Source organism: Macaca thibetana, chromosome 1, assembly GCF_024542745.1.
Source record: "Macaca thibetana thibetana isolate TM-01 chromosome 1, ASM2454274v1, whole genome shotgun sequence".
Taxonomy (NCBI): domain Eukaryota; kingdom Metazoa; phylum Chordata; class Mammalia; order Primates; family Cercopithecidae; genus Macaca; species Macaca thibetana.
Window position 1 is genome coordinate 126,826,162 of NC_065578.1, and position 25,594 is coordinate 126,851,755.

Consider the following 25,594-nt stretch of genomic DNA (forward strand, 5'->3'; position numbering starts at 1 on the left):
ACTTCCGCCCCGCCGTGGCCGAAACTGACACAAAGTAGCGGGCCGAGGCCCCGGTGGAGCGGGGCCGCAGCTGGGGGGGTGGGAGCCCGCGGGGAGCCGAGCCGAGCGCCCCCCGCCCCAGCCCCCGGCATGGGCAGTACGGGGCCGCCGGGGCGGGCGCCGAGCGCTGAGCGCTGAGGTGAGGCGAGGCGAGGCGAGGCAAGGCGGGGGCGCCCGGGAGCGCGGGGCCGGGAGGGCAGAGGGAGATGCGGCCGCAGCCGCGGGGCTGGAGGGGCCCAGGAGCGGGTGTAGACAGGGGAGCACCAGGGGCCGAGAGTCGGGAGCTGCGTCCAGACGGGACGGAGGTGGCTGCCGACTGGAGAGGAGGGGCTGTCGGGTGCCCGGGGACGGGGTAGAGCGGGGGGCTGTGTGTGCAGGATGGGAGGATGGGGTGCCGAAGGGGTGCGTGGAGAGCAGGAGAGCGGCGCGAGTGCCAAGGAGAAGCTCGTGCAGCCTCGGCCAGGGGAGACCCGCCCAGAGAGTTGTTGGGCGAGAGGAGTAACCGGGACCCGAGGGTTTGGTGCCTGGAGAAGGGAGTTTGGGCTGGTAGGCTTTGTCTCAGTAAGGTGGAGGTCTCTGCCTGAGGAAAACTGAGGATGTCAGGAGGGGCGGTAGCTCTGGGACATGATAGCTGTGCTGGGAGCCCTGAGTTCTGTCCTTGGTGAGGGAAGGTGGCCCGATCTCGTGTTGGTGGCCAGTGAGCTGGGGGTCTCGAGTTCCAGTTCCTCCTGTTTCCCTGACCTGCCAGCCTCCTCTGAAAGAAGTGGCCAACCTTTGGGGCTCTTGCTTGGAAGGGAGCAGGGATCGGACCTATAGGAGGAGCTGTTTTCCTCCATGGAGCATTGCCTGCTTGCCGGGGCTGGCTATTTTTATCCCAAATGTGGCCGAGAGGGGGCTGGGGCTGGGTGACCGGGCAACGTGGCTGATGGGCCTGACCTGCTCAGAAAAAAACCCAGGCTGTGTGAGACTTTGAGAAGGAAAAGTGAGAGGGGATCCCTGTTCCCAGGTTTCTCCTCCCTTCCCCTTGGAATGATGGCCCCCGCAGAGGGGATGAGGTCTGGGGCCAAGCCTGCTTCCAGTCTCCCCAGGGTCTCAGAGGTAAAACAACTTTCCTGGTCCATATCCAGACTCCTGACTCCTGATGGCGTGTGCAGCTCTTACATTAACTCTTTCATGGGACTCAAACTCAGATCTTTAGGCTGATAGTGTTTCTTGATCCCTTCCTCCCCAAGGGCGGGGCTGCCCGTAGAACTTGTGATGTCCACCCTTGCATCCTTTAACCTCTCCCTGTGCTCCCCACCCTCCCATGACTCATACTCAGACTGGGTGGAGACCCTGGCTGGGGGCCCTGGAGGAGGGCTTGGCATCTCTAAAATATGGATGAGGTTTTTCTTCCTGAGCCAGGCACCCTGGCCTGCCATAGTTGGAGAAGGTCAGGGATGAAAAGGACTTCTGGTTTTCAGGATTGCCTGACCTGGTGTAAGGGCGGGATCTGAGCTAGCGCAGGGAGAACTGGTGTGGGTGACTAGGCCATGGGCAGAGTCTGTAATTACAGAGGTTGGCCAGACAGGCAATTAGTATCTCTTGGGGCTGACAGGCTGGTGGGGTATGCCTGGTAGGCTAGAGGCAAAGGGAACCAAAGAGGATGAGGAGGTGAAAGGCCTTCCACCCAGAAAAGGAAAGAGGAGGTGACTGGCTGGCAGTTTCCTTTGGGCCAGGCTGGGGAGTAAGGATGAAGCTCTGCCTTGTAAGGCCAGGCCTTGAACCTTTTGGGAGAAAGAAAGGACATGGGAAGGTGGAAGCAGGCAGAGGCCTGTCTCACTGGTGCTCCCTGAACCTGCATCCTGTGCCATACTGACTGGACTAGGCTTGGAGTGGGATGGAGGGAGGAGCAAACTCCCCACCAGGGTTGGGAAGACCCCTCTGGCAGCCCAGAAGGGTGGCTGACCCAGGCTGAAGGGAAGCTGTTTGGGGACTGTGCAGAGAGTGAGGGCCATGCCTCTAATGTGAGCTCCCCTGGAGGAGGTGATGATGGAAGCCCTAGTAATGGGGGGTGGGGATGGCAGGGAACTTATAAGCCTTTCGAGAAGGGTGGAGCCTGCCCACCCTATTTCCTGATGCCCTGCCAGGTGTTTCCTGGCTTATGTTCCCTCCACCCCACCCTTTGGGGAAACTGCTTTCTAGTAAGCACAAGCACTACTCATTGCCACCAGAACACATGAGAACCTCCATTGTCCCTGGGATGGATACCTTGAGAGCTCTGCCCCTTTTTTCAATATCTGGCCTCTTCTCCTTTCCCTACAGGCATGGGCTTCTGTAAAGTATCAGTCCCCCATGTCACCCAAGGGAGGGGCATGATGGGAGGTGGTGGGGGAAGTCCCCTCTTTCCCAGAGACCCATCATGGCAGTAAGAGGAGAGACTGGGAAGAGGAGACTGGGGGAGGGGCAGGGTCAGAGCTGGAGAAGAGGGTCTTCAAAAGAGGTCTCATGAGGGGAGGGAAGGGTTACCCTCAGTTTCCTGACCTCATTCGTCTGTCACTTCTTGCAGGGTCTCCCATGGGATTGCTGGGACCTTGCTGGGTGAGATGGCACTGTGTGCAAAAAAGCGCCCCCCAGGTAAGACAGGCAAGGAGGGGAGATCCCGGGAACCATCAAGAGTGGGTGTTGTTATGGCTCAGGGAGCAAAAGGAAAAGGGACAACTGGTATGGGTCTGAGGGAGGGTAGCTTACAGCAGTCTCTACCAAGCTTAGGGGGAACCTAGGAAACCGAATTCTTCCGCTTGATCCCAAAGCTGGGTTATGTGCCAGGACGGCGCTGAGCACCTACGCCCCGAAACACCTGCAGTCTTACTGTGGGGCACCTGCAGCTCCTGCTCTCTGGCCCAGGGAGCTGTGTTCTCATCTCTGCTTGGTCCTCTCACCCCCTCCCTGCTCCCCTCATTTTTTCATCTACCAGTCCTTCCGGTTTTTCCGCGGGCGGGGGTGTGTGTGCGTGAAAGCGGTTGCCCCCAACAACGCCGGCAGTCCGCTCACCCGCATTGGCCGGGCCCCCGCATTGGCCGGGCCCGGGGGTGGGAGGGGAGGCGGGGCTCGCGCGCGAGCTTTCGCCTACGCGGCGCGTTGGCAGGCTGCGGCTCCTGCAGTCGGGGAGCGGGCGGGGGCGGAGCCCTAGGCGTGCTCGGCGTGTCCGGGGCCACTCAGCGCACGCTGGCATCCGCCAGGGGGAATGGGGGGCGGCGGCGGCGGCGCAGCTGAGCTCGCGGTGTCCCCGAGCGCCGACGGCCGGGAGGATGGCCTGGGCTGCGGGTGGGGCGCGTGCCCGACAGCCGGGGCTTCCCTCTGAGCGGCCGTGGCTCCTGCACCTCCCCGGGGGGCCGCCCGGTCGATGCCGCTAAGGCCAAGGACGTATAGACGGTCTGCCCGCCCCCACTCACACCGGGATCATGACGGTCCCCAAGGAGATGCCCGAGAAGTGGGCCCGGGCCCAGGCGCCTCCCTCTTGGAGCCGAAAGAAGCCCTCCTGGGGGACAGGTAACTGGAGGCAGCACCTGGCAGCTCTCCCGCACCCATTATTTCCCCACTCCAATCCCTACATTCATTTGTCCCCAGCCTTCCCCTACCTCCCCTGATCCTCTTTCCAGACCCAGAGATCCTGGCTCCGAAGGATCCAGTCCCTACCTTCTTCCTTTGCATGGTCTTTGGTGATTGCGCAGGGGACTCAGCCCAAGGGAGCCCCTCTAGGGAAGTTTATGGGAGTGAAGTGGCTTGGTAGGCAGGGGGCACTGTGGCCTGGGGTTTTGTTACTGCAGTGTGCTCTGCAGGGGTCCTGGGGTGTGTAGAAAGGGTTCTGGAATGCTGTCTTTGGCTCTTGGACAGGTTTAAGGAATTAGGTTTGCTGCCACCAAGTTACCCCTTTTTGCAGCATGAGGTCATGGTGACCTCCAGGGAGATGGGCTGGGGAATCTATTATAGAACAGCTCCTTACTCTGGGACATGAATTTGGTGCCTGCAGTCCCAGACCTGCAAAGGTTTGGGATAGGTTTACCTAGACGGGTGTCACTAACTGAGTGACAAATGAGCCCTTTAAAGGGAAATGCGTGCAGATGGTACAAGGAAAGTCCAGTTAGAGCGCAGCTGTTTCCATTACATTTCATTCCTCCCACCTCCATCTCTATCTCAGTCTGCATGACCCATATCCCTGAAACGCCCCCCCTCCCACTTTTCTACTTGAAGATGAGCTTTGAAATAAGATGATGTCATTGTGGGCCAGTCAGAAGCAGCTGCTGGTGACATGTGACAAGCAGAGGCTCCTGTAGGGGGGACTGCACGTGGGGCTGGGATGCTGCCGCAGAGCAGCTCCAGGGCACAGTGAGCCTCCTTCTTGCCACCTACCCAACCCTCCAAATTAGGGAGACAGCAGTACTGCTACTAGATCTGCAGTGGTCCCCAGGGGGAAGGAAACTTTACGTTTTCAGCGCTACTCCTTGATTATGACGATATATGCATTAATAATAGCAGCAAAGGGGGCTGGGGAATCCCAGGACTGTCAGTGGTTAAGATTCCTCTGCAGTGGGGGTGGGGGAGACAAACTGGGTGCTCCCAGTGGAAGACTGTGAAGGTTGGTGGTGAGGAAAAGAGAACATACCCTATCCTGTGAATGTAACCTGGAGAGCCGTGTGGTCAGGCTGCTGGTGAGAGGTGGACTGGAGGGAAGAATTTGATGTCCCCCCTCAGTTGTGGAGCTAACTCCTTAAAATGATGTTCTGTGGAAAAAAACAGGGAACCCCCACAAAGTGTTGGTCCAGACCTCAATTTGCTCCTCCTGACTGCAGCATCATTTTGTTGCAGAAGAAGAAAGGAGGGCGCGGGCTAATGACCGAGAATACAATGAGAAATTCCAGTATGCGGTAAGTGACTCTAGACCACCCGTTCCCTGTCTCTGTTTGGAGAGGGGAAAGGGGCAAGGACAACCCACCCTTGGGACTGAGGGCTACCTGGGAAGAGTGGTTGGGGGAGGGGAAGGCAAGCTCCTCGGCCACTCTCAATCTGCTACGGTGCTGAATTTTTCACGCCTTCACCTGTCAGTGAAGCAGAATACATTGACCCCCTTGAGACTCCCATCTCTCCTCCCCTTTCCCACTCCCACACCTGTGTTTGCTGGCTTTTGGGGTAGAGGTCTGGGGAAGTATAAAGATGGGGGAGGCAGCCTCAGTCTGGTTCTGGGTTGGGGCTGGAGGCTGCTCATTATCTTCTCTCCTACTGCCATAGAGTAACTGCATCAAGACCTCCAAGTACAATATTCTCACCTTCCTGCCTGTCAACCTCTTTGAGCAGTTCCAGGAAGTTGCCAACACTTACTTCCTGTTTCTCCTTATTCTGCAGGTAGGTGACCCACAGTAGATTTTTTGCAGCTCCCCAAACTGAATAAAGCCAAGGAAGAGGAAAGGGAGTGAAGGCATCAGATGGGGCCTCAGAGGCATACTTCTCTGTTTTTTTTTTTCAGTTGATCCCACAGATCTCTTCCCTGTCCTGGTTCACCACCATTGTGCCTTTGGTTCTTGTCCTCACCATCACAGCTGTTAAAGATGCCACTGATGACTATGTGAGTTGGTTTCATTCCTCTGTTTTGTCCCAGTCACCCACCCCTACTCCAACCCCCACCCCCAACTCACAGCCACCTTCACCCAGCACAATTTCTTGGTGACTTTGACATCCCTTACCCGGTCCGGCTAGATCTCTGATGTCTTTTTGCTGAGGGTGGGGAGGGGGAGTCAGGGAGTGAATTGGTTTGTGATGGGGTATATATGAGGTGTTACCCAGCATGCTCTGAGTTCTACTGATTAACGAATTCCTTCGAAGCGAGGGAAAGTGTCTTACCTTTCACAGTTTTCTTCTTTTCAGTTCCGCCACAAGAGTGATAACCAGGTGAATAACCGCCAGTCTCAGGTGCTGATCAATGGAATGTGAGTGCCTGTTGGAGACAAGAGCTCTGGGGAGGAAGGGGGTCCCCTAGGAACCTCTTTAGCTCCTGACAGCCTCTTCACTGTCTTCTTGTTGCCTCAGCCTCCAGCAGGAGCAGTGGATGAATGTCTGTGTTGGTGATATTATCAAGCTAGAAAATAACCAGTTTGTGGCGGTAAGGGACAGGGTACCCCTCTAGGCTGGTAGGGTTCTTCCTCTTCTTTGTCAAAAAGGGATGAATCTTTCCTGATTTACTGTTGCCTCGTAAACACCCATGGCAGGAAACTTTCTCACATCAGAGGCTTCTGTGTCATGCTGATATGCCTGGGACTAGCCATTTATGCATCTGGAACTAAGCAAACCGAGAATGCCTGGATGAAGGAGCCACCATCACAGCCCACTGGGGGTGGAGGTTTGCATATTTGGACTTCTCATTAGTTTTTCTCTCTAGGCGGATCTCCTCCTCCTTTCCAGCAGTGAGCCCCATGGGCTGTGTTACATAGAGACAGCAGAACTTGATGGGTAAGTGGCATGCTCAGTGTCAGCCCTCTCCTTCTGTCTCTTTGGAGGTAAAAAGATTGTCTTTGAATGAGGTTCTCAGGCCTGGGCTCTGTCTGAATTTGGAAAAATTAGGGTAAGAAGAGCTTTGGATGGGATGTGCAAAGTGTTATTCGGCCGGTATTTGCGGGGCTAAGCAGTTATACACCATGCTTAGGTGTCACCAGGTAGAATTTAGAGGATGGGGAAAGGTGGGTATGGTGACTCACTCCTGTAAATCCTAGCACTTTGGGAGGCCAATGTGGGAGGATTGCTTGAGGCCAGGAGTTTGAGATCAGCCTGGGCAAGATGGTGAGACCTCGTCTCTACACACACACACACACACACACACACACACACACACAAAATAAATAAATAAAAATAAATAAATCATTTTAAAAATTAGCTGGGTATGGAGGTTTTAACGCCTGTAATCCCAGCCACTTGGGAGGCTGAGGCGGGAGGATCGTTTGAGCCCAGGAGTTCGAGGCCTTAGTGAGCTATGATTGTGCCACTGCACTCCAGCCTGGGCAGCAGAGCAAGACCCCATCTATGAAAAAAAAATACTTAGAGGATGAGGAGGGATCGGGGACTCAGGGATACTGTCCTTCTAGTGAGACCAACATGAAAGTACGTCAGGCGATTCCAGTCACCTCAGAATTGGGAGACATCAGTAAGCTTGCCAAGTTTGATGGTGAGTAATTTTGGGGGAGCAGCCTGAAGGTAGAGGAGGGGCATTGGGTTTTGCTTGGGGGCGTTAAATTATACCTTTTCATTTGGACTTTTTGTTATTGTTATGCAACTTCCTGGACTGTTTTGGGGAGGGGAGTGTTGGTAATGTCATTTGGCTCCCTCTTGATTGTGAGTTGATAATTATTTCAAGGGAACTTTGTGGCTGATAGCTCCCCACTTGCTATGCATGTTGAGAGAAATTCAGCATATTCTTTTTGCTTATTAGCTCGGAATAATAATATATGTCCCTTATAAGACAAACCATACAAAGTGTATAAGAAAAAGTGAATGAAGATCAGTACCATGGCTCACGCCTGTAATCCCAACACTTTGGGAGGCCGAGGCGGGCAGATTTCTTGAGACCAGGAGTTCGAGACCAGTCTGGTCAACATGGTGAAACCCTGTCTCTATTAAAAATACAAAAATTATTAGCTGGGTGTGGTGGTGTGTGCCTGTAATCCGAACTATTCGGGAGGCTGAGGCGGGTGAATTGCTTGAACCTGGGAGGCGGAGGTTGCAGTGAGCCGACATCGTGCCACTGCACTCCAGCCTGGGTGACAAGAACGAAACTCCATCTCAAAAAGAAAAAAAAAAACATAGAAAAATTAGCCAGGTGGCGTGGCGTGCATCTGTTGTCCCAGCCACTCGAGAGGCTGAGGCATGAGAGTTGCTTGAACTAAGGAAGTGGAGGTTGCAGTGAGCTGAGATCATGCCACTGCACTCCAGCCTGGGCAACACAGCAAGACTCTGTCTCAAAAAAAAGCAAAAAAAAAAAAAGAAAATAGCTCTTCCTTCTTCTTCTACCCTGCTCAGATAGCCACACTGACAGTCAGTGTGTGTTCATCCACACTTTTCATACATGTTTGTACAAACAAATATTAGGTCATGCTGCTGCTTTTTTTTTTGAAACACTCTGTTGCCCAGACTGGAGTGCAGTCGTGCAATCTTGGCTCACTGCAACCTCTGCCTCCCAGGTTCAAGCGATTCTCGTACCTCAGCCTCCTGATTAGCTAGAATTACAGGTGCCCGCCACCACGCCTGGCTAATTTTTGCATTTTTAGTAGAGACAGGGTTTCGCCATGCTGGCCAGGCTGGTGTCGAACTCCTGACCTCAAATGATCTGCCCATCTTGGCCTCCCAGAGTGCTGAGATTACAGGCCTGAGCTACCGTGCCTGGCCTGCTTCATTATTTTCCTGAAGAGCTGCATCAGCTCACACTCCCACCAGCAGGGTGTGGATGGGCCCTTGTTCTTGCATCCTCTTCCCTCAGTGCATTTTCTCTTTGTTTTATTGTCTTGTGGTCAGGCTGTAGACTGGACCTTGAGCAGTGGAATTTTTGTCTCCTGTTCAGGTGAAGTGATCTGTGAACCTCCCAACAACAAACTGGACAAATTCAGCGGAACCCTCTACTGGAAGGAAAACAAGTTCCCCCTGAGCAACCAGAACATGCTGCTGCGGGGCTGTGTGCTGCGAAACACCGAGTGGTGCTTCGGGCTGGTCATCTTTGCAGGTGAGCCTCCTAGCATCCAAAGAAAGAAGGGTAAGAGGGACCCAGCCAGCCCTCCCTCAGGAGTATGGGATGAGGTGGGAGAATACCTAAGGTAAAAAACCTCCAGCTCTGTATACAGGCCTTTTATCCAGCCAGTGTCTCTATTCCCCCTTGGTGTCCTGCAGTCTGGGGATCAGGGCAGAAGCCCAGAGGCAGATGTGTTATTTGGCTTTCCCAGTCCTTCCCATTTTTTTCCAGGTCCTGACACTAAGTTGATGCAAAACAGCGGCAGAACAAAGTTCAAAAGAACGAGTATTGATCGCCTAATGAATACCCTGGTGCTCTGGGTAAGGCGCCCCACATCTGGTCCCTGCCCCTGCCCTCGGCTTCTCCCTGGGTGGCTCCTTTTCCTTTCCTCTCTCTTCTTTGGGCAGTAGTCTTCAAATTTGGCTTTAAAGCCACTAGCAGGTCAGCTACACAAAGGCAGTGTTTATTTTAGGCTCCTTTTAGTTGGAAGATGTTATTTAAAAAAACTTTAGGAACGTGCATGAATCAACAACTTAAAGCTAAAACAAATCATCCCTTCTCTGATTCCAGTTCTGATGATGACTTTGTAAAGCATGTGACCTTCTGTTTGCTTTTGCCAGGGACAAGGAGGCCTTCATGGGGATGGAGAGGGAATTAAAAGAAAAATTTCCATTTGGAAGAGGTTGGCAGGGTCTTTTCCCCCCAACTTCTAAGAACGAAGGATCCCAAAGGAAAAGTTTCTGTTTTGGTTTTTGGCAATTCCTGAATCCTTCTCTTGTTTAGCTAGAAATCTGAACTCCTTGTTGGGCTCTCCTCCCCTTCCTGCGCCCTGACTGTCTGCTGCCTGCCCCCTACATGCCAGCTTGCAAAGGCTGGGGCCGGCCTCTGGTGAGCTGGTTTCCGCTCTGGCTTTAAAGGGTGTGCAGAAACCCAGCCTGCTGGGCGTGGTTGTCTATCACATAGGGGGCTTCAGTCGCCCCCTGGTGGTCATTGGGCACCAATCTCCTATTTTGTTTCAAAGCCTCAACAGTGGAGGCAGCTTTGGAAATAGATGTAGGAAATTGGACAGTGGTCTGGTTTTTTACCAGTCTCTCCAGAGACTCCAAAATTTATAAGATTTCTGACTAATCAAGAAATCTAGACCGGGGTGGTGGCTTACACATGTAATCCCAGCACTTTGGGAGGCCAAGGTGGGAGGATCATTTGAGCCTAGGAGTTCGAGACCAGCATGGATACCATAGTGAGACCCTATCTCTACAAAAAATTGAAAAATTAGCCAGGTTTGGTAGCATGCACCTGTGGTCCCAGTTAGTCTGGAGGCTGAGGTGGGGGGATTGCTTTCCCGGGAGATTGAGGCTGCATTGAGCTAGGATCATGCCACTGCACTCCAGCCTGGGCAACAAAGCAGGACCCTGTTTCAAAAAAAGAGAAATCTACGTTTATGAAGGTATAGTTTGTTTCCCAAGTTTTTTTTTAAAAAAGGCAATCTTGGCCGGGCACGGTGGCTCAAGCCTGTAATCCCAGCACTTTGGGAGGCCGAGACAGGTGGATCACGAACGAGGTCAGGAGATCGAGACCATCCTGGCTAACACGGTGAAACCCCGTCTCTACTAAAAAATACAAAAAACTAGCCGGGCGAGGTGGCGGGCGCCTGTAGTCCCAGCTACTCAGGAGGCTGAGACAGGAGAATGGCCTGAACCCGGGAGGCGGAGCTTGCAGTGAGCTGAGATCCGGCCACTGCGCTCCAGCCTGGGCTACAGAGCGAGACTCCGTCTCAAAAAAAAAAAAAAAAAAAAAAAAAAGGCAATCTATGTGAGATAGTGAACATTATTGTGGCTTGGCATTTTTGTTGGCTTGTGGAGGCCTAGCCCAGGTGAATAGATGATTTACAGTAAGTTTTGTGGTATGTTAAAAGTAGCTCATACCCACTCTTACCAACTTTGAGGACTCTGGAAGGTTTCAAGGTGCCAGACCGGGAGCTAATCAACTATTTCAGTTTCTTCATCATATAGATGAAATAATGGTCAGACAGAAGGCCACGTGATAATTGGTGACAGACTAGAACCTGTCACCAATTCTGAGCTTTTTCCACTAGAGCAGGGGTTTCCAATATTTTGACCTCCCTGGGCTACATTGGAAGAAGAATTGTCTTGGGCCACACATAAAATACACTAGCACTAACAATAGCTGATGAGCTTAGAAAAAAATAATTGCAAAAAATAACTATTTATTTATTTATTTATTTATTGAGACGGAGTCTTACTCTGTCACCAGGCTGGAGTGTAGTGCAATGTCATGATCTCGGCTCACTGCAACCTCTGCCTCTTGGGTTCACGTGATTCTCCTGCCTCAGCCTCCCTAGTAGCTGGGATTACAGGTTCCCGCCACCATACCTGGCTAATTTTTTGTATTTTTAGTAGAGATGAGAGATGGGGTTTCACCATGTTGGCCAGACTGGTATTGAACTCCTGACCTCATGATCTGCCTGCCTTGGCCTCCCAAAGGCGTGAGTCACCGCACTTGGCCTTTGTTTGTTTGTTTGTTTTTTGAGACAGGGTCTTGCTTTGTTGCCCAGGCTGGGGTGCAGTGGTGCGATCTTGACTCACTGCAACCTCTGCCTCTCGGGTTCAAGCAATTCTCATGGCTTGGACTCCTGAGTAGCTGGGACTACAGGCAAGTGCCACCAGGCCTGGCTAATTCTTTTGTATTTTTAGTAGGGATGGAGTTTCACCATGTTGGCCAGGCTGGTCTCAAACTCCTGACCTCAGGTGATCCATCTGCCTCAGCCTCCCAAAGTGCTGGGATTACAGGCATGAGCCACTGCGCCCAGCCCATAATCGTTTTTTTTTTTTTTGGTTTTTTAAAATTATTTTTCTTTTAACATTCAGCTGTTACCAAAATCTCACAGGTTTTTTTTGTTGTTGTTGTTTTTGGTTTTTCTGAGACGAAGTCTCGCTCTGTCACCCAGGCTGGAGTGCAGTGGCGCAATCTTGGCTCACCGCGAGCTCCGCCTCCCGGGTTCACGCCATTCTCCTGCCTCAGCCTCCCGAGTAGCTGGGACTATAGGCGCCCACCACCATGCCCGGCTAATTTTTTTGTATTTTTAGTAGAGACGGGGTTTCACCGTGTTAGCCAGGATGGTCTCGATCTGACCTCATGATCCACCCACCTCAGCCTCCCAAAGTGCTGGGATTACAGGCGTGAGCCACCGCGCCTGGCCTCTCATAGGGTTTTTTTTTTTTTTTTTTTTTTTTTTTTTTGAGATGGAGTCTCGCTCTGTCGCCCAGGCTGGAGTGCAGTGGCCGGATCTCAGCTCACTGCAAGCTCCGCCTCCCGGGTTCGGGCCATTCTCCTGTCTCAGCCTCCTGAGTAGCTGGGACTACAGGCGCCCGCCACCTCGCCCGGCTAGTTTTTTGTATTTTTTAGTAGAGACGGGGTTTCACCATGTTAGCCAGGATGGTCTCGATCTCCTGACCTCGTGATCCGCCCGTCTCGGCCTCCCAAAGTGCTGGGATTACAGGCTTGAGCCACCGCGCCCGGCCTCATAGGGTTTTAAGAAAGCTTATGAATCTGTGTTGGGCCACATGTGGCCCAGAGACCACGGATCGGACAAGCTTGCACTAGAGCATCTGAGCTTTTGAGGGCTCAAGGGATGAGTACATCACAGATGCACTTGGTTTTGAGGGCTTCCTACATGTCAGCCTCACCTGTGTTTCTCATTCCTCCCCAGATTTTTGGATTCCTGGTTTGCATGGGGGTGATCCTGGCCATTGGCAATGCCATCTGGGAGCACGAGGTGGGGATGCGCTTCCAGGTCTACCTGCCGTGGGATGAGGCAGTAGACAGTGCCTTCTTCTCTGGCTTCCTCTCCTTCTGGTCCTACATCATCATCCTCAACACCGTTGTGCCCATTTCACTCTACGTCAGGTATGTGCCTTCTCTGCCCTGGGGTTTCTCCGGGGAGTCAGGTGGTCCCATAGAACTTTTCTTTTCTATGAAGATGAAGTCCTTGAGAAGTAACTTGAAGTCCTCTTCTTCCTGTACCGTAAACATTTGATGTTATCTGTTTATCTTTGTGGGCAGAGCAAACTTTTTACCACAGTTTCCTGGTACTTGGAACTGTATTAGAGAAAAAAAAATATTGATTTATTCAGCACCTGTTTATTACATGCCTCCTGTGTACAAAGAAGTGTGCTAGGTGCCATCACACATAAAAGATGAATTAGGAATGGATCTCCTTCCTTCTAGGTGCTTACATCTAGTAAAGGAAGGAAAATCTAAACACATTATAAAACAAAATAGGGACCAGTGCTGTAGAACTGGACCTAGAGTCTTCTGTGTGAAGCAAGGGGATACAGAGATGTATTAGGTGGCCTCTGCCTTCAGCAGCAGCAGATGGATGGGTCGAGGAGGGGAGATCTAGACAGTGTCAGACTGAGATACCACGTGGGAGGCACAGGGTGCCGGGGGCTGGGAGGGTGTCACTCCCTAAGCAGGTAGGCAGGGAGGGAGAGATGGCATTTGCTCTGGGCTTTGAGTGGTGATTGGGCTGGGTGAAGGTGGAGCCGCAAAGGAGAGGAGGAGGGGAGGAGAGGGCTGGAAGCATAGGTGTGGAGATGGGAGCCTGGGAATGGCCTGTGGAAATAGTTGTCCAGGGTCTTGGGCCAAGAGCGAGAGCTGGAAACATAGCTTGCTACTGATTGTGGAGGCTTTTGAATCTTTGCCTGTGGACTTTGTACTTACTAACCATTAAAAGTTATTAAAGAGACCAAGCACAGTGGCTCACGCCTGTAATCCCAGCACTTTGGGAGGCCAAGGTGGGCAGATCATGAGGTCAGGAATTCGAGACCATCCTGGCCAACATGGTGAAACCCTGTCTCTACTTAAAATACAAAAATCAGCCAGGTGTGGTGGCAGGTGCCTGTAATCCCAGCTACTCGGGAGGCTGAGGCAGGAGAGTCGCTTGAAACCAGAAGGTGGAGGTAGCAGTGAGCCAAGATTTCACCCCTGCAGTCCAGCCTGGGCAACAAGAGCGAAACTCTGTCTCAAAAATCAAAATAAAGCAAACAAACAAAAGTTTTTGAAGGAAGTGAAAAGAATGTATTCTATATTGTAAAAATGCATTCCAAGTGTCACAGCTCTTTTAGAATTTCCCTAGCAGGTTTTCCGGTTTTCACTGGAGCCCCTCCCCCACAAAAAGAAAAAAAAAGCATTCTAAAAAAAATCTAAAGAATGCTTTAGGAAGTGTTGACTGGCAGTGGTGTACAGCATGAATAGGATCAAGGCGACATCTAGGATGTTTGAGGTAAAGAGAATGTTAGCAGGGACAGGCCAGTGAGAATGAAGGGGAGGAGGAGGAAGAGGAGGCAGGAAGAACGGCCAGGGGAAAGGAACTTTCTTGCTTAGTGTCTTGCCCTTGAGATAAGGGAACCTGTGACATTTTTAAGGAAATGTTTTATGGAGGTGCTGGAAACTTGTCCTGTCTCCCATCTTTTGTTCATACAGATTCCCCAAATAGCCCTCAACTCGTTCCCAGCCTCCAATCTTAACTGCTGGTGATAATAAATAGAAGATATAGCATTTCTCTGCTGAGGGAATACAGTTTAGGCTTTTCCAGGGTGTGAAAAGGAGAGTCAGAAGGTTCTGGGTTTAGTCCTGTCTCCTCAGTGGCCATGTGACCTCAGGAAAATCCACAGTCACTCAGGGCCTCACTTGATCTCAGTTTTCCCGTGTGAAACAGGAACAGGAGTACTTGTCTCACCTTTTAATAGGATGTCTTGATATAAGATACTGGCTTAGAAGATAACATTTTAAACTTAAATGACTGTACAGTTATTGGGTGGTAGCCTGTTCGTCGTGACTGTTACCACTCCCTTCTGTATTACTATTTAAATGCCTTTTTGCTTACAACCTAATTTTGTTTTCCCACCTATGGGCTTTTGCTATCTGTGTTTTGTATCTCAGTTCACTTGAAGCCCTTGGAGCAGCTAAAACAGTTTTCTTTCTGAGTCTCATCAGGTCACAGTGTGTATGTTTGGGGGAGACTGAGAGGGGGTTGGAGAGCTGCGTGAGGAGAAGGCTCTTCGGAATGTGAAGACATTCCCATTTGCCTGGTAATGGGATCCTGATAGGAGCCTTAGTCAGGTGGGAAGCAGAGCTCCGGATATGGCCTCATTGCTTGGCTGCACTGGACCTAAACATGGCCCTTTCTGGAAATGCTAACAGTGCATATGATTAGCAAAGAAGAGGATATGAACAGACCTGGAGATGTTAAAGGCACTATATTGGCCTGGCACAGTGGCTGTCACCTGTAATCCCAGCACTTTGGGAGGTGAAGGTGGGAGGATCTCTTGAGTTCAGGAATTCAACACCAGCATGAGCAACACAGCGAGATCCATCTCTATAAAAAATGAAAATTAGCCAGGTGTGGTGGCGTGCACCTGTAGTCCCAGCTACTGGGGAGGCTGAGGTGGGAGGATTGCTTGAGCCCAGGAGTTTGAGGCTACAGTGAGCTATGATTATGCTACTGCACTCCAGCTTGGGTGACAGAGACCCTAGCTCAAAAAACAAATGATCTAACAACCACCACCACAGAGCGCTGTGCTGTTGTGAAGTGGCGGTGTTCTGCAGATGCCTAGGGCCCTCTCTGTCTGGAGTCAGCACCTCAGCCCTGCCCCCTGTTCAGAATCAGGGATGTAGCGCTGCGAGCCCAGGGTGGAAGGAGTGCACCTGCCTGTGCTGGGACAGTGAGGAGTGGGCTTCAAGCCTACTCCATTTCCCCTCCCTGGTGCGGCCCCTCTTTGAGGTGGCGTCTGCGTTGCTGTGGCATGCACAGCACCCTCATTATTTCTCTCTCTTTTTTCTCTCCCCTCCCTCTGGCACTTTCACTTGTTTTTCTCTGCATGGTTTCTGTATTATTAGTACTGAGGTAAGAACTGGCCGAGTGCCTTGTCTACAGCCCCTTCTCCTCCTTTGCTGTCTGTCCTGCCCACCCAGGCCCTTTGCCCCTTCTTGTCTGGAGAGCGTCAGGAGGGTCGGGTTGGGGCATTCCTCTGCTGGCTGTGTGCAGCCGTCTCCACCTTCAGGCTCTCCTTGCCCTTTCCCACCCAGGTTTCTGTGCCCAGGTGTCTTCTCCGTTCTCGTCTCTCCCCAGGCGGAGGGCCTGCAGCGAAGGCCCGTGCGGGTGGGGCACCTCCTCCCCTTCCCGACCCAAGCTTCACCTCTTGTCCCCTGTGCAGTGTGGAGGTCATCCGTTTGGGCCACAGCTACTTCATCAACTGGGATAAGAAGATGTTCTGCATGAAGAAGCGGACGCCTGCAGAAGCCCGCACCACCACTCTAAACGAGGAGCTGGGCCAGGTGGAGTACATCTTCTCCGACAAGACGGGCACCCTCACTCAGAACATTATGGTTTTCAACAAGTGCTCCATCAATGGCCGCAGCTACGGTATGGTGGCACCACTGGGGACTGGACGCTTGCACCTCGCCTGGAAGGACAGTGGAACTGGGGCCCCACAGTTTCCTTAACATTGGTTTTTTCTTCCTTCCTAGTTGGGTCTGAGGGGCCTCGAAAGGGTCCATCCTGGCCAGGCACAGTGGCTCATGCCTGTAGTCACAGCACTTTGGGAGGCTGAGGTGGGAGTACTGCTTGAGCTCAGGAGTGCAAGACCAGCCTGGGCAACATAGTGAGACCCCATCCCTACAAAAAATTTAAAAATTAGCCAGGTGTGGTGGCACCTGTGGTCTCAGCTAGCCAGTGACTCAAGAGGCTGAGGTGGGAGGATCACTTGAGCCTGGGAGGTCAAGGCTACAGTGAGCCATGATCCTTTTACTGCACTCCAGCCTGTAAGACAGAGTGAGGCCCCGTCTCTTGAGAAAAATTCACACACAAAGAAGAGGTCCATTCTGTGTCCCATGTCAGGAAGCAGATCCTGGCTGGGCGCAGTGGCTCACGCCTGTAATCCCAGCACTTTGGGAGGCTGAGGCGGGTGGATCACCTGAGGTCAAGAGTTCGAGACCATTCTGGCCAACACGGTGAAACCCAGTCTCTACTAAAAATACAAAAATTAGCTGGGCATGGTGGCAGGTGCCTGTAAGTCCAGCTACTTGGGGGGCTGAGGCAGGAGAATTGCTTGAACCCAGGAGGTGGAGGTTGCAGTGAGCCGAGTTTGCGCCATTGTACTCCAGCCTGGGCGACAAGAGTGAAACTCTATCTCAAAAAAAAAAAAAAAAAAAAAAGTAGATTCTGAGAGTCCTCCCCTGATGCCCTGACCCTGGTCTCAGCTCCAGGAATTAGGGAGCTCCATGGCTGTTTGAAGTGAGACACTGGCCTCTGGGCATCCTGGCCAGGCAGAACCCTGCTGCACTCTCCCCTGTTGCTGCTCAGGGTCCTTGTGAGTCTGTGGAATGTGGCTGTGGTTGGACTTCCCAGTGTGGCCCTGCCTTAGTGGCCTGTGGCTGTGCTGCTGGGATGGCCTGGGGCAGCATGTGGGGCTGACTTTTATGCAGAGTGTGGACCCCTCTTGTAACTGCTTTCTGTACTGACCGATGCCTTTCAGTCAGTGTCTGAGCCTTGTCTGCTGCACAGGTCTAATGGGTGCAAGGAGGCCTGGGAGGTGTGGAATTGCAGCTGCCCTAAGGGGAGTGCCACCTAGGGTGGAGACAGGGATGGTGAGCAGTGGGTGCCGGGGCTCTTTCATGGCCAGGCCTTGGGGTTCTAGGGTCTAGGGTGCCTGCTGTCTCCTATCCCGCAAGGTCAGTAGTGTGACTGAGTGACTCACACTGTGACAGCTGCTCAGCGATTAGGGTTGAGGGGCTCAGTGGCTGTGGGGATTCTGTGTTGGAGGTGTTTTCCGTGCTCTGGAGTTCTCTGGCTCTGACATTGCTTCTTTTTCTGCCCTGGCTGTATGTAGGTGATGTGTTTGATGTCCTGGGACACAAAGCTGAATTGGGAGAGGTAAGGTTCAGTCTCCCTAATTCTATGTGCCAGTGAAACAGGGTGCCTGGCCAGTAACAGTTAGTGTAGTCAGGAGTGATGTGTTGTCTGGATAGGAGATGGAAGCTGCTTGGAGAAATGGGTGTTTTAAGGCAGAACTGGTGATGACAGAATTGGAAATTTTGAGGTCCACCGTGGACAAGAGCCTACTAAGACTTGGGAGGGCAGGGATGAACACTTCCCCGGGATGCAGCCTGGCACCCCAGCCTTTCCTAAGAGCTTTCTTACGTGTTCCAGAGGCCTGAACCTGTCGACTTCTCCTTCAATCCTCTGGCTGACAAGAAGTTCTTATTTTGGGACCCCAGCCTCCTGGAGGCTGTCAAGATCGGGGACCCCCACACACATGAGTTCTTCCGCCTCCTTTCCCTGTGTCATACTGTCATGTCAGAAGAAAAGAACGAAGGTGGGCTGAGGAGCCGGCTCGCACTCTTCCGACCTGACTCTGCCCTTGGGCTCTGCTCTCCTCTGCAATGTGGCTGGGCTGGGGCTTCCTGGGCGGGGCACATGGCTGAGAGAGGCCACTTATATCACGTGTATTCTTCCTCCCCACCCAGGAGAGCTGTACTACAAAGCTCAGTCCCCAGATGAGGGGGCCCTGGTCACTGCAGCCAGGAACTTTGGTTTTGTTTTCCGCTCTCGCACCCCCAAGACGATCACTGTCCATGAGATGGGCACAGCCATCACCTACCAGCTGCTGGCCATCCTGGACTTCAACAATATCCGCAAGCGGATGTCAGTCATAGGTGAGGCCAGGACTAGGGTGCTGGGGCGTTTGGGGGCAGCATTAAGGCCTGGAATGGGTGAAGTGTGCCAGGTGACTCTTGATGTGTTTAGGTTGCCTGTCTGAATTTCTCTGGCACTTTCTCTACCTGCCCCATTCATAGTGCGGAATCCAGAGGGGAAGATCCGACTCTACTGCAAAGGGGCTGACACTATCCTGCTGGACAGACTGCACCACTCCACTCAAGAGCTGCTCAGCACCACCACGGACCACCTTAATGTGGGTGTGAGGAGAGGAGGGCCAGCCTGGGGGTTCTACTTCTAGTGTGGGGGAGGCGGCTTGTATGTTTTATTGTGTAAATGTAAGGTCTACAACGTGATGTTTGGGTGTGTATATACCTCTTTGTGTGTGTGTGGTGACGGTCCCTAACTGTGGAATGTGGCACACGCCCAGTCTACAGTGCAGGATTATTCATTGTCGCCCTCATGCTGTCCCTTAGCTCTCCAGACTTACCCAGGTGTGCCTTTCCACTCTGCCTCCAGGAGTACGCAGGGGAAGGGCTGAGGACCCTGGTGCTGGCCTACAAGGATCTGGATGAAGAGTACTATGAGGAGTGGGCTGAGCGACGCCTCCAGGCCAGCCTGGCCCAGGACAGCCGGGAGGACAGGCTGGCTAGCATCTACGAGGAGGTTGAGAACAACATGATGGTACGGGCTGTGGGACAGGCCAGGGGTGGGCACGGAGGGCTCATGCTTGCGACTCTTGTGCCAGGAATCCTTGTGGTATTTTCAGCTGCTGGGTGCAACGGCCATTGAGGACAAGCTTCAGCAAGGGGTTCCAGAGACCATTGCCCTCCTGACACTGGCCAACATCAAGATTTGGGTGCTAACCGGAGACAAGCAAGGTGAGAGCCCAGCAGGGCAGAGGCAGTTGCAACTGACAGTAGCCCTGTTGGACCCTTGCATGGAGCCGAGGACATCAGGCAGGCGAGTGTGCTGACCTTGTTGGGTGCCTGTCCGTAGCTCCTGCGTTCTCTCTTGGTAGAGACGGCTGTGAACATCGGCTATTCCTGCAAGATGCTGACGGACGACATGACCGAGGTGTTCATAGTCACTGGCCATACTGTCCTGGAGGTGCGGGAGGAGCTCAGGTAAACAAGAAGCCTGAGGGAGGCGGTGCTCTGCATTGTGCTCAGGGCTCAGGCGGGGGTTTCTGGACCCTGTTTAGGCTTGAATCCCTGCTCCCCACTGCCGTCCTGAAAGACCACAAGCATATCATTTCCACCTCGCCAGGAAAGCCCGGGAGAAGATGATGGATTCATCCCGCTCCGTAGGCAACGGCTTCACCTACCAGGAGAAGCTTTCTTCTTCCAAGCTAACTTCTGTCCTGGAGGCCGTTGCTGGGGAGTACGCCCTGGTCATCAATGGTCACAGCCTGGTAGGCATCGCTGTCCTTAGCTTGGGCAGTGTCTTTTCAGGGAGCACTTCTGTCCGGGGCTTTTATATCTTGTTTTAATTTCCCCTGACTTCAGAGAAGACTCTGGTCTCAAAGGGGACTGGGAGGAGCTGAGACTCCCAGGTGTCTCCTGGAAAGACTGGCTTTCTCAGGTTTCTCTGTGCTCCAGGCCCACGCACTGGAGGCGGACATGGAGCTGGAGTTTCTGGAGACAGCATGTGCCTGCAAAGCTGTCATCTGCTGCCGGGTGACCCCCTTGCAGAAGGCCCAGGTGGTAGAACTGGTCAAGAAGTACAAGAAGGCTGTGACGCTTGCCATTGGAGACGGAGCCAATGATGTCAGCATGATCAAAAGTGAGTGTGGGCTATGCAGGTGTGTAGGTCGGGCTTGAGGCTGGGGAGGGGCCCACTGGGGTCTCTGGACTGCAGAAGAATGATGGGAAGGGGGTTGTAACTTGGTAGGCTCTAAAGTGTGTGGCCGGTGGCCATCTTCACCCTCTTGTCATCTCTTGTCTCTGCAGCGGCTCACATTGGTGTGGGCATCAGTGGGCAGGAAGGGATCCAGGCTGTCTTGGCCTCCGACTACTCCTTCTCCCAGTTCAAGTTCCTGCAGCGCCTTTTGCTGGTGCATGGGCGCTGGTCCTACCTGCGAATGTGCAAGTTTCTTTGCTATTTCTTCTACAAAAACTTTGCTTTCACCATGGTCCACTTCTGGTTTGGCTTCTTCTGCGGCTTCTCAGCCCAGGTAATAAGTGTTCCCGGTCCACTGTAGTGCAAATCTGTTAACCTGAGTGCAGAGGTTCTATCTGTCTTGTTTATCACTCAGTCCCCCAGGGCCTAGCTATTTTCTGGTACATACTTTTTAAAAATGCTTATTAAAGGAGGAGAGAAGGAGCCTGAGAAAATTTCTTAGGGTTCTCTGTATGTGACATCAGCTGTCTTCCTGTGCCTGATGTGTAGCAAAGAAAGGTTGCGTGCTCCCTTGCTCCCTGTTCTCTTCCAGACCGTCTATGACCAGTATTTCATCACCCTGTATAACATCGTGTACACCTCCCTGCCAGTCCTGGCTATGGGGGTCTTTGATCAGGTATGGGGGAGTTTGATGATCAGATGGGATGCGGGGAAGGTCACTGCTTGAAGGAGTCACATAGACAGGTGTGACACTTGTGCCCATTGTCTGTGGCCACTGGGAAGGCAGTTCTTTCAGCTGGGGAAGGTGTGACTGGTTCTCCCTCCTGGTTGCAGCTGATCTAGAACTCTCTTGGGTTGCTGAACTAAGTTAGACTGGGGGTACCTGGCTTGAGGTTGGTTCTAGCTGCCAAAGACTTTGGAAAGAAGGAGGCAGGGACAGAGTCTGCCCTTGGCCTTGTGGAGTCAAAATGGCAACCTCTGAGGCCCCCTATGCTACATGGTCCTCCCACACAGGATGTCCCTGAGCAGCGGAGCATGGAGTACCCTAAGCTGTATGAGCCGGGCCAGCTGAACCTTCTCTTCAACAAGCGGGAGTTCTTCATCTGCATCGCCCAGGGCATCTACACCTCCGTGCTCATGTTCTTCATTCCCTACGGGGTGTTTGCCGATGCCACCCGGGATGATGGCACCCAGCTGGCTGACTACCAGTCCTTTGCAGTCACTGTGGCCACATCCCTGGTCATTGTGGTTAGCGTGCAGGTATGAGGCCGTCCAGGAACTTCCCTCTTCTCTGGAAGGAGTGAGCCTTCTGTCCCTGGGGCTGCCGTGGGCACCACAGTTCTGTTTCTGGGTGAAGGGGTTTTTAGGGGGTGCACCTCCCTGATTATGCCTACTTTCTGCAGATTGGGCTGGACACAGGCTACTGGACGGCCATCAACCACTTCTTCATCTGGGGCAGCCTTGCTGTTTACTTTGCCATCCTCTTTGCCATGCACAGCAATGGGCTCTTCGACATGTTTCCCAACCAGTTCCGGTTCGTGGGTAAGTCCCCGTGGCCTCCTTGAATCAGTGAGGACTCACAGCTTTTCCGGGACTAACAGGACGGTCAGCCAATCTGCACATTTCAACATTTCTTATGTGCCAAGTATTCAGTGAGGTGCTGAGGGAATATCAAGTTATATCTGACCCAGGCCTTGCCCCCAAAGAGCTTCCATATCCATGAAAGTGAAGAACAGCCCTGCCAGACCATGGAAGGCCAGGCTTCACGGTCAGTAGAGTTGCTTTTGTTGAGTTAGCCAGGGACAGTTCCAGAGAGGGGGCTGCTGTGAGTGGAGGCAGGACTGGGGAGTCAGATTCCAAGTTGGAGAGCTGGAGGTGTTTGTAGGGAATGGAGACTGCTCCAGGTAGAATGGGCAAGAATGCTCATTGAGAAGCAGTGGGGGAGAGGGGGAAAGGTGGAGCATTTGAGGTGTCAGAACGCCAGGCTGTCAGGATTGCATCCAACTTGCTGGGAGTCTTGATTCATTTATTTAGAGGAAGAGGAGGGAGCAGCATCAAAAGACTGCTTGAGAAAGATGAAGCTGGTGTTGATGTCCAGCAAGGAAGTTACCAGAGTGACCAGTGCAAACTGGTTCAGAATTGGTGCCACAGTGGCCGTGGTGGGTGGCAAAGAGGTGGGAGGTATGAAGTGAAGGAAGTATTTACAGATCTTGGCATTTGCTTCAGATCTGTTTGTTCATTTATCACACGAGCAATTTTTTTTTTTTTTTTTTGAGACAGTCTCGCTCTGTTGCCCAGGCTGGAATGCAGTGGCGCGATCTCTGCTCACTGCAAATTCCGCCTCCCAGTCTCAAGAGATTCTCCTGCCTCAGTCTCCCGAGTAGCTGGGACTATAGGCGCCCACCACCATGCCTGGCTAACCTGGCTAATTTTTGTATTTTTAGTAGAGGTGGAGTTTCACCGTGTTAGCCAGGATGATCTCAATTTCCTGACCTCATGATCCGCCTGCCTCGGCCTCCCAAAGTGCTGGGATTACAGGTGTGAGCCACCGCGCCCAGCCCACACAAGCATTTTATAGCACCTAGTATGTGACCCGTTATTCTGAATGCCCGGGGGGGGGGGGCAGCAATTAACCAACAGGTGGAAGCGGTTGCCCTCCTGGATTTTATATATGAGAGAGACAGATAATTTATACATGAACAGATATAATGTCTGGAACTAATAAGTCCTTTAAGAAACATCAAGTGGGCTAGAGAGTGACAAGCATTGTTAGCAAAGACCTCTTGTGGAAGGGACATTGGTACAGATACTTTTTTTTTTTTTTGAGACAGTCTCACTCTGTCGCCCAGGCTGGAATGCAGTGGCATGATCTTGGCTCATTGCAACCTCTGCCTCCTGGGTTCAAGTGATTCTTCTGCTTCAGCCTCCCAAGTAGCTGAGATTACAGGTACCTGCCACCACGCCTGGCTCATTTTTGTATTTTTAGTAGAGATGGGGTTTCACCATTTTGGCCAGGCTGGTCTTGAACTCCTGACCTCAGGCGATCCACCCACCTCGGCCTCCCAAAGTGCTGGGATTACAGGTGTGAGCCACCGCGCCCAGCTGGCACAGAGAAATCTGAATAAAGGGAAAAGGAGCCTGCCATGTGGCTCTCTGGGAACCGTCAATCCAAAAAGAGGAAACAGCAATATATACAAAGGCCTTCAGAAGCCCGGGCCTGGGAGGAGGTCTTCTGCACGTGGAGCTGGGGAGGAGTGGAGGAAATGAGTTGGAGTGTGGGGGTGTGGAATCATTCTGGATTATTTAAGCCCTTATGGGTTTATTAAAATATTAAAAACTTTGAATTTTTAATATTAATCTAAATGTGAGAGGAAGCCATTGGAGGGTTTTGAGCAGAGAAATACCATAAGCTTACAATGTTTTTAAAGGGCCACTCTTACAGTTTTGTGGATAATAAAGCGTAGGGGGCAAGGGTGGAAATGGGAGACTAGTTAGGAGGTGAGAGCCTGATGAGGGCTTAGAATAGAGTAAAAGGCCGTGGGATTCCAGAGATGTTTTGAAAATGGAACCAACAGATTGAATGTGGGGTCCAAAGAAGAGAGAAAAATGAATCAAAACAAAACAAAATTTTAAAAAGAAATGAATCAAGATCCATTGCGGGGTTTTTAGTTGGAGCAACTGAATGCGTTGTGGCATTTCCTGAGCTGAGAAAGACCCGGATCAGATTTGGGGGAAGGAAACAATAGTTGAGTTTGGGCCATGGGAAATTCGAGATGCCTGGTAGATGTTCAACAGACATGTCAAGTCTGGCAATTGAAGCAGCAGGTCTGGAGCTCTGAGGGAGTTTGGAACTAAATTTGGAGATCTACATTTGGAGGGTGAGCCTGGAGAAGCGGGAAGCCAGAGGTGACTTAGGCTTTGAGAGTGGGGAAGTGGAGCTGCCAGAAATGGGAATGGGGAATGTCCGCCTTGTGACTCCCAAGGCCACTGACTCCTCTCCATCCCCAGGGAATGCCCAGAACACCTTGGCCCAGCCCACGGTGTGGCTGACCATTGTGCTTACCACGGTCGTCTGCATCATGCCCGTGGTTGCCTTTAGATTCCTCAGGCTCAACCTGAAGCCGGATCTCTCTGACACGGTGAGAAGCTGGGCTACCTGCTGTGGGAGGCAGAGATGGGATGTCCCGAAAGGCCTCCTGTGAACCCTGGGGGGCTCTGTGGGGCCGTGTGGCTGCTCAGTGTGTTGGTGCTTATCTGCTCTTCCTGGGGACAGACACCGTGTGCAGCTGGCCGCTGAGGCCTCTGCGTCAGCCTGGTCCTGGGTGCTGTGGGTCCCTTCTCCTTGGCGATGTCTGACACCTCCACGATGACAGAGGGCTCTTCCCTGTGCCCCTCTGCAGGTCCGCTACACGCAGCTGGTGAGGAAGAAGCAGAAAGCCCAGCACCGCTGCATGCGGCGGGTTGGCCGCACGGGCTCCCGGCGCTCTGGCTATGCCTTCTCCCACCAGGAGGGCTTCGGGGAGCTCATCATGTCTGGCAAGAACATGCGGCTGAGCTCCCTCGCGCTCTCCAGCTTCACCACCCGCTCCAGCTCTAGCTGGATTGAGAGCCTGCGCAGGAAAAAGAGTGACAGTGCCAGTAGCCCCAGTGGCGGTGCCGACAAGCCTCTCAAGGGCTGAAGGCCGAAGATGGATGCCCTGTGCCAGTGACCAGAGCACTCGGGGCTGGCCAGTCACTGAGGGAACAGTGTCTCGGAACTGCTGGTCCTCACTCCTTGCCTCCTGTCCCCCCGGTAGACTCTGTCCTGCTGGTCCCACCACACATGGCTGGGACATCCGTTCCCAGCTGCAGGCCCTTCCATCAGCTGGGGAGCTAGAGGGAGCAGACCCAAGGGCAGAGCAGAGGCTGAGGCACAGGGAGCCAGCCCCAGTTGGGGACCAGATGTGGAACCAAAAACAAGAAAAAACTGTGAGAGATTGCGTCTGCCCCTGCCCTGCTTGGGACCCACAGGGAGACTATAATCTCCTTATTTTTTTACTCCTACTCCCCAGAGGGGCCCTAGTGCCTCTGTTCCTGAATTACACAAGAATGTACCATGCCGGGAAGCCAGAGACCTGCGGGGGCCTCGGCCCCTCACATTGTGTATGTCTCTCCTTGATTTGTGTTGTGTCCAGTTTGGTTTTGTCTTTTTTATTTGGCAAGTGGAGGAGGCTTTTATGTGACTTTTA

General features: G+C 52.6%; 1 protein-coding gene and 1 non-coding gene across 5 annotated transcripts; both read left to right on the forward strand.

Annotated features, from left to right (window-relative positions):
- On the forward strand, positions 1-25,594 carry ATP8B2 (ATPase phospholipid transporting 8B2). 4 transcript variants are annotated; one of them, XM_050752569.1, is made up of 28 exons: positions 1-178; positions 2,588-2,655; positions 4,888-4,946; positions 5,308-5,421; positions 5,543-5,641; positions 5,941-6,002; positions 6,103-6,175; positions 6,452-6,522; positions 7,152-7,231; positions 8,621-8,779; positions 9,017-9,105; positions 12,516-12,712; positions 16,024-16,232; positions 17,698-17,741; positions 18,018-18,183; positions 18,335-18,523; positions 18,665-18,780; positions 19,044-19,208; positions 19,294-19,405; positions 19,546-19,651; positions 19,794-19,938; positions 20,126-20,309; positions 20,477-20,700; positions 20,959-21,042; positions 21,381-21,626; positions 21,770-21,908; positions 24,375-24,505; positions 24,767-25,594. In XM_050752569.1, exons 2-28 carry the CDS (start codon positions 2,625-2,627, stop codon positions 25,043-25,045), a joined length of 3,573 nt encoding a protein of 1,190 aa, XP_050608526.1. In that variant the 5' UTR covers positions 1-178; positions 2,588-2,624; the 3' UTR covers positions 25,046-25,594. The 4 variants fall into 4 exon arrangements, with proteins under 4 accessions (XP_050608526.1, XP_050608535.1, XP_050608518.1 ...); XM_050752578.1 differs by lacking the exon at positions 1-178 and adding an exon at positions 453-2,343; XM_050752561.1 differs by lacking the exon at positions 1-178 and having other exon boundaries at positions 2,495-2,655.
- Positions 13,913-13,972, forward strand: LOC126945009 (U7 small nuclear RNA). Its single transcript, XR_007722269.1, has one exon. It is a non-coding gene; the product is annotated as a U7 small nuclear RNA (small nuclear RNA).

Excerpts from the sequence above, each read along its gene's own strand:
- ATP8B2 (XM_050752578.1), top strand. The coding sequence starts at position 2,183 with ATGTTCCCTCCACCCCACCCTTTGGGGAAACTGCTTTCTAGTAAGCAC. Across the intron at positions 4,947-5,307 it reads ATGAGAAATTCCAGTATGCG|AGTAACTGCATCAAGACCTC; the intron begins GTAAGTGACTCT and ends CTACTGCCATAG. Across the intron at positions 8,780-9,016 it reads CGGGCTGGTCATCTTTGCAG|GTCCTGACACTAAGTTGATG; the intron begins GTGAGCCTCCTA and ends ATTTTTTTCCAG.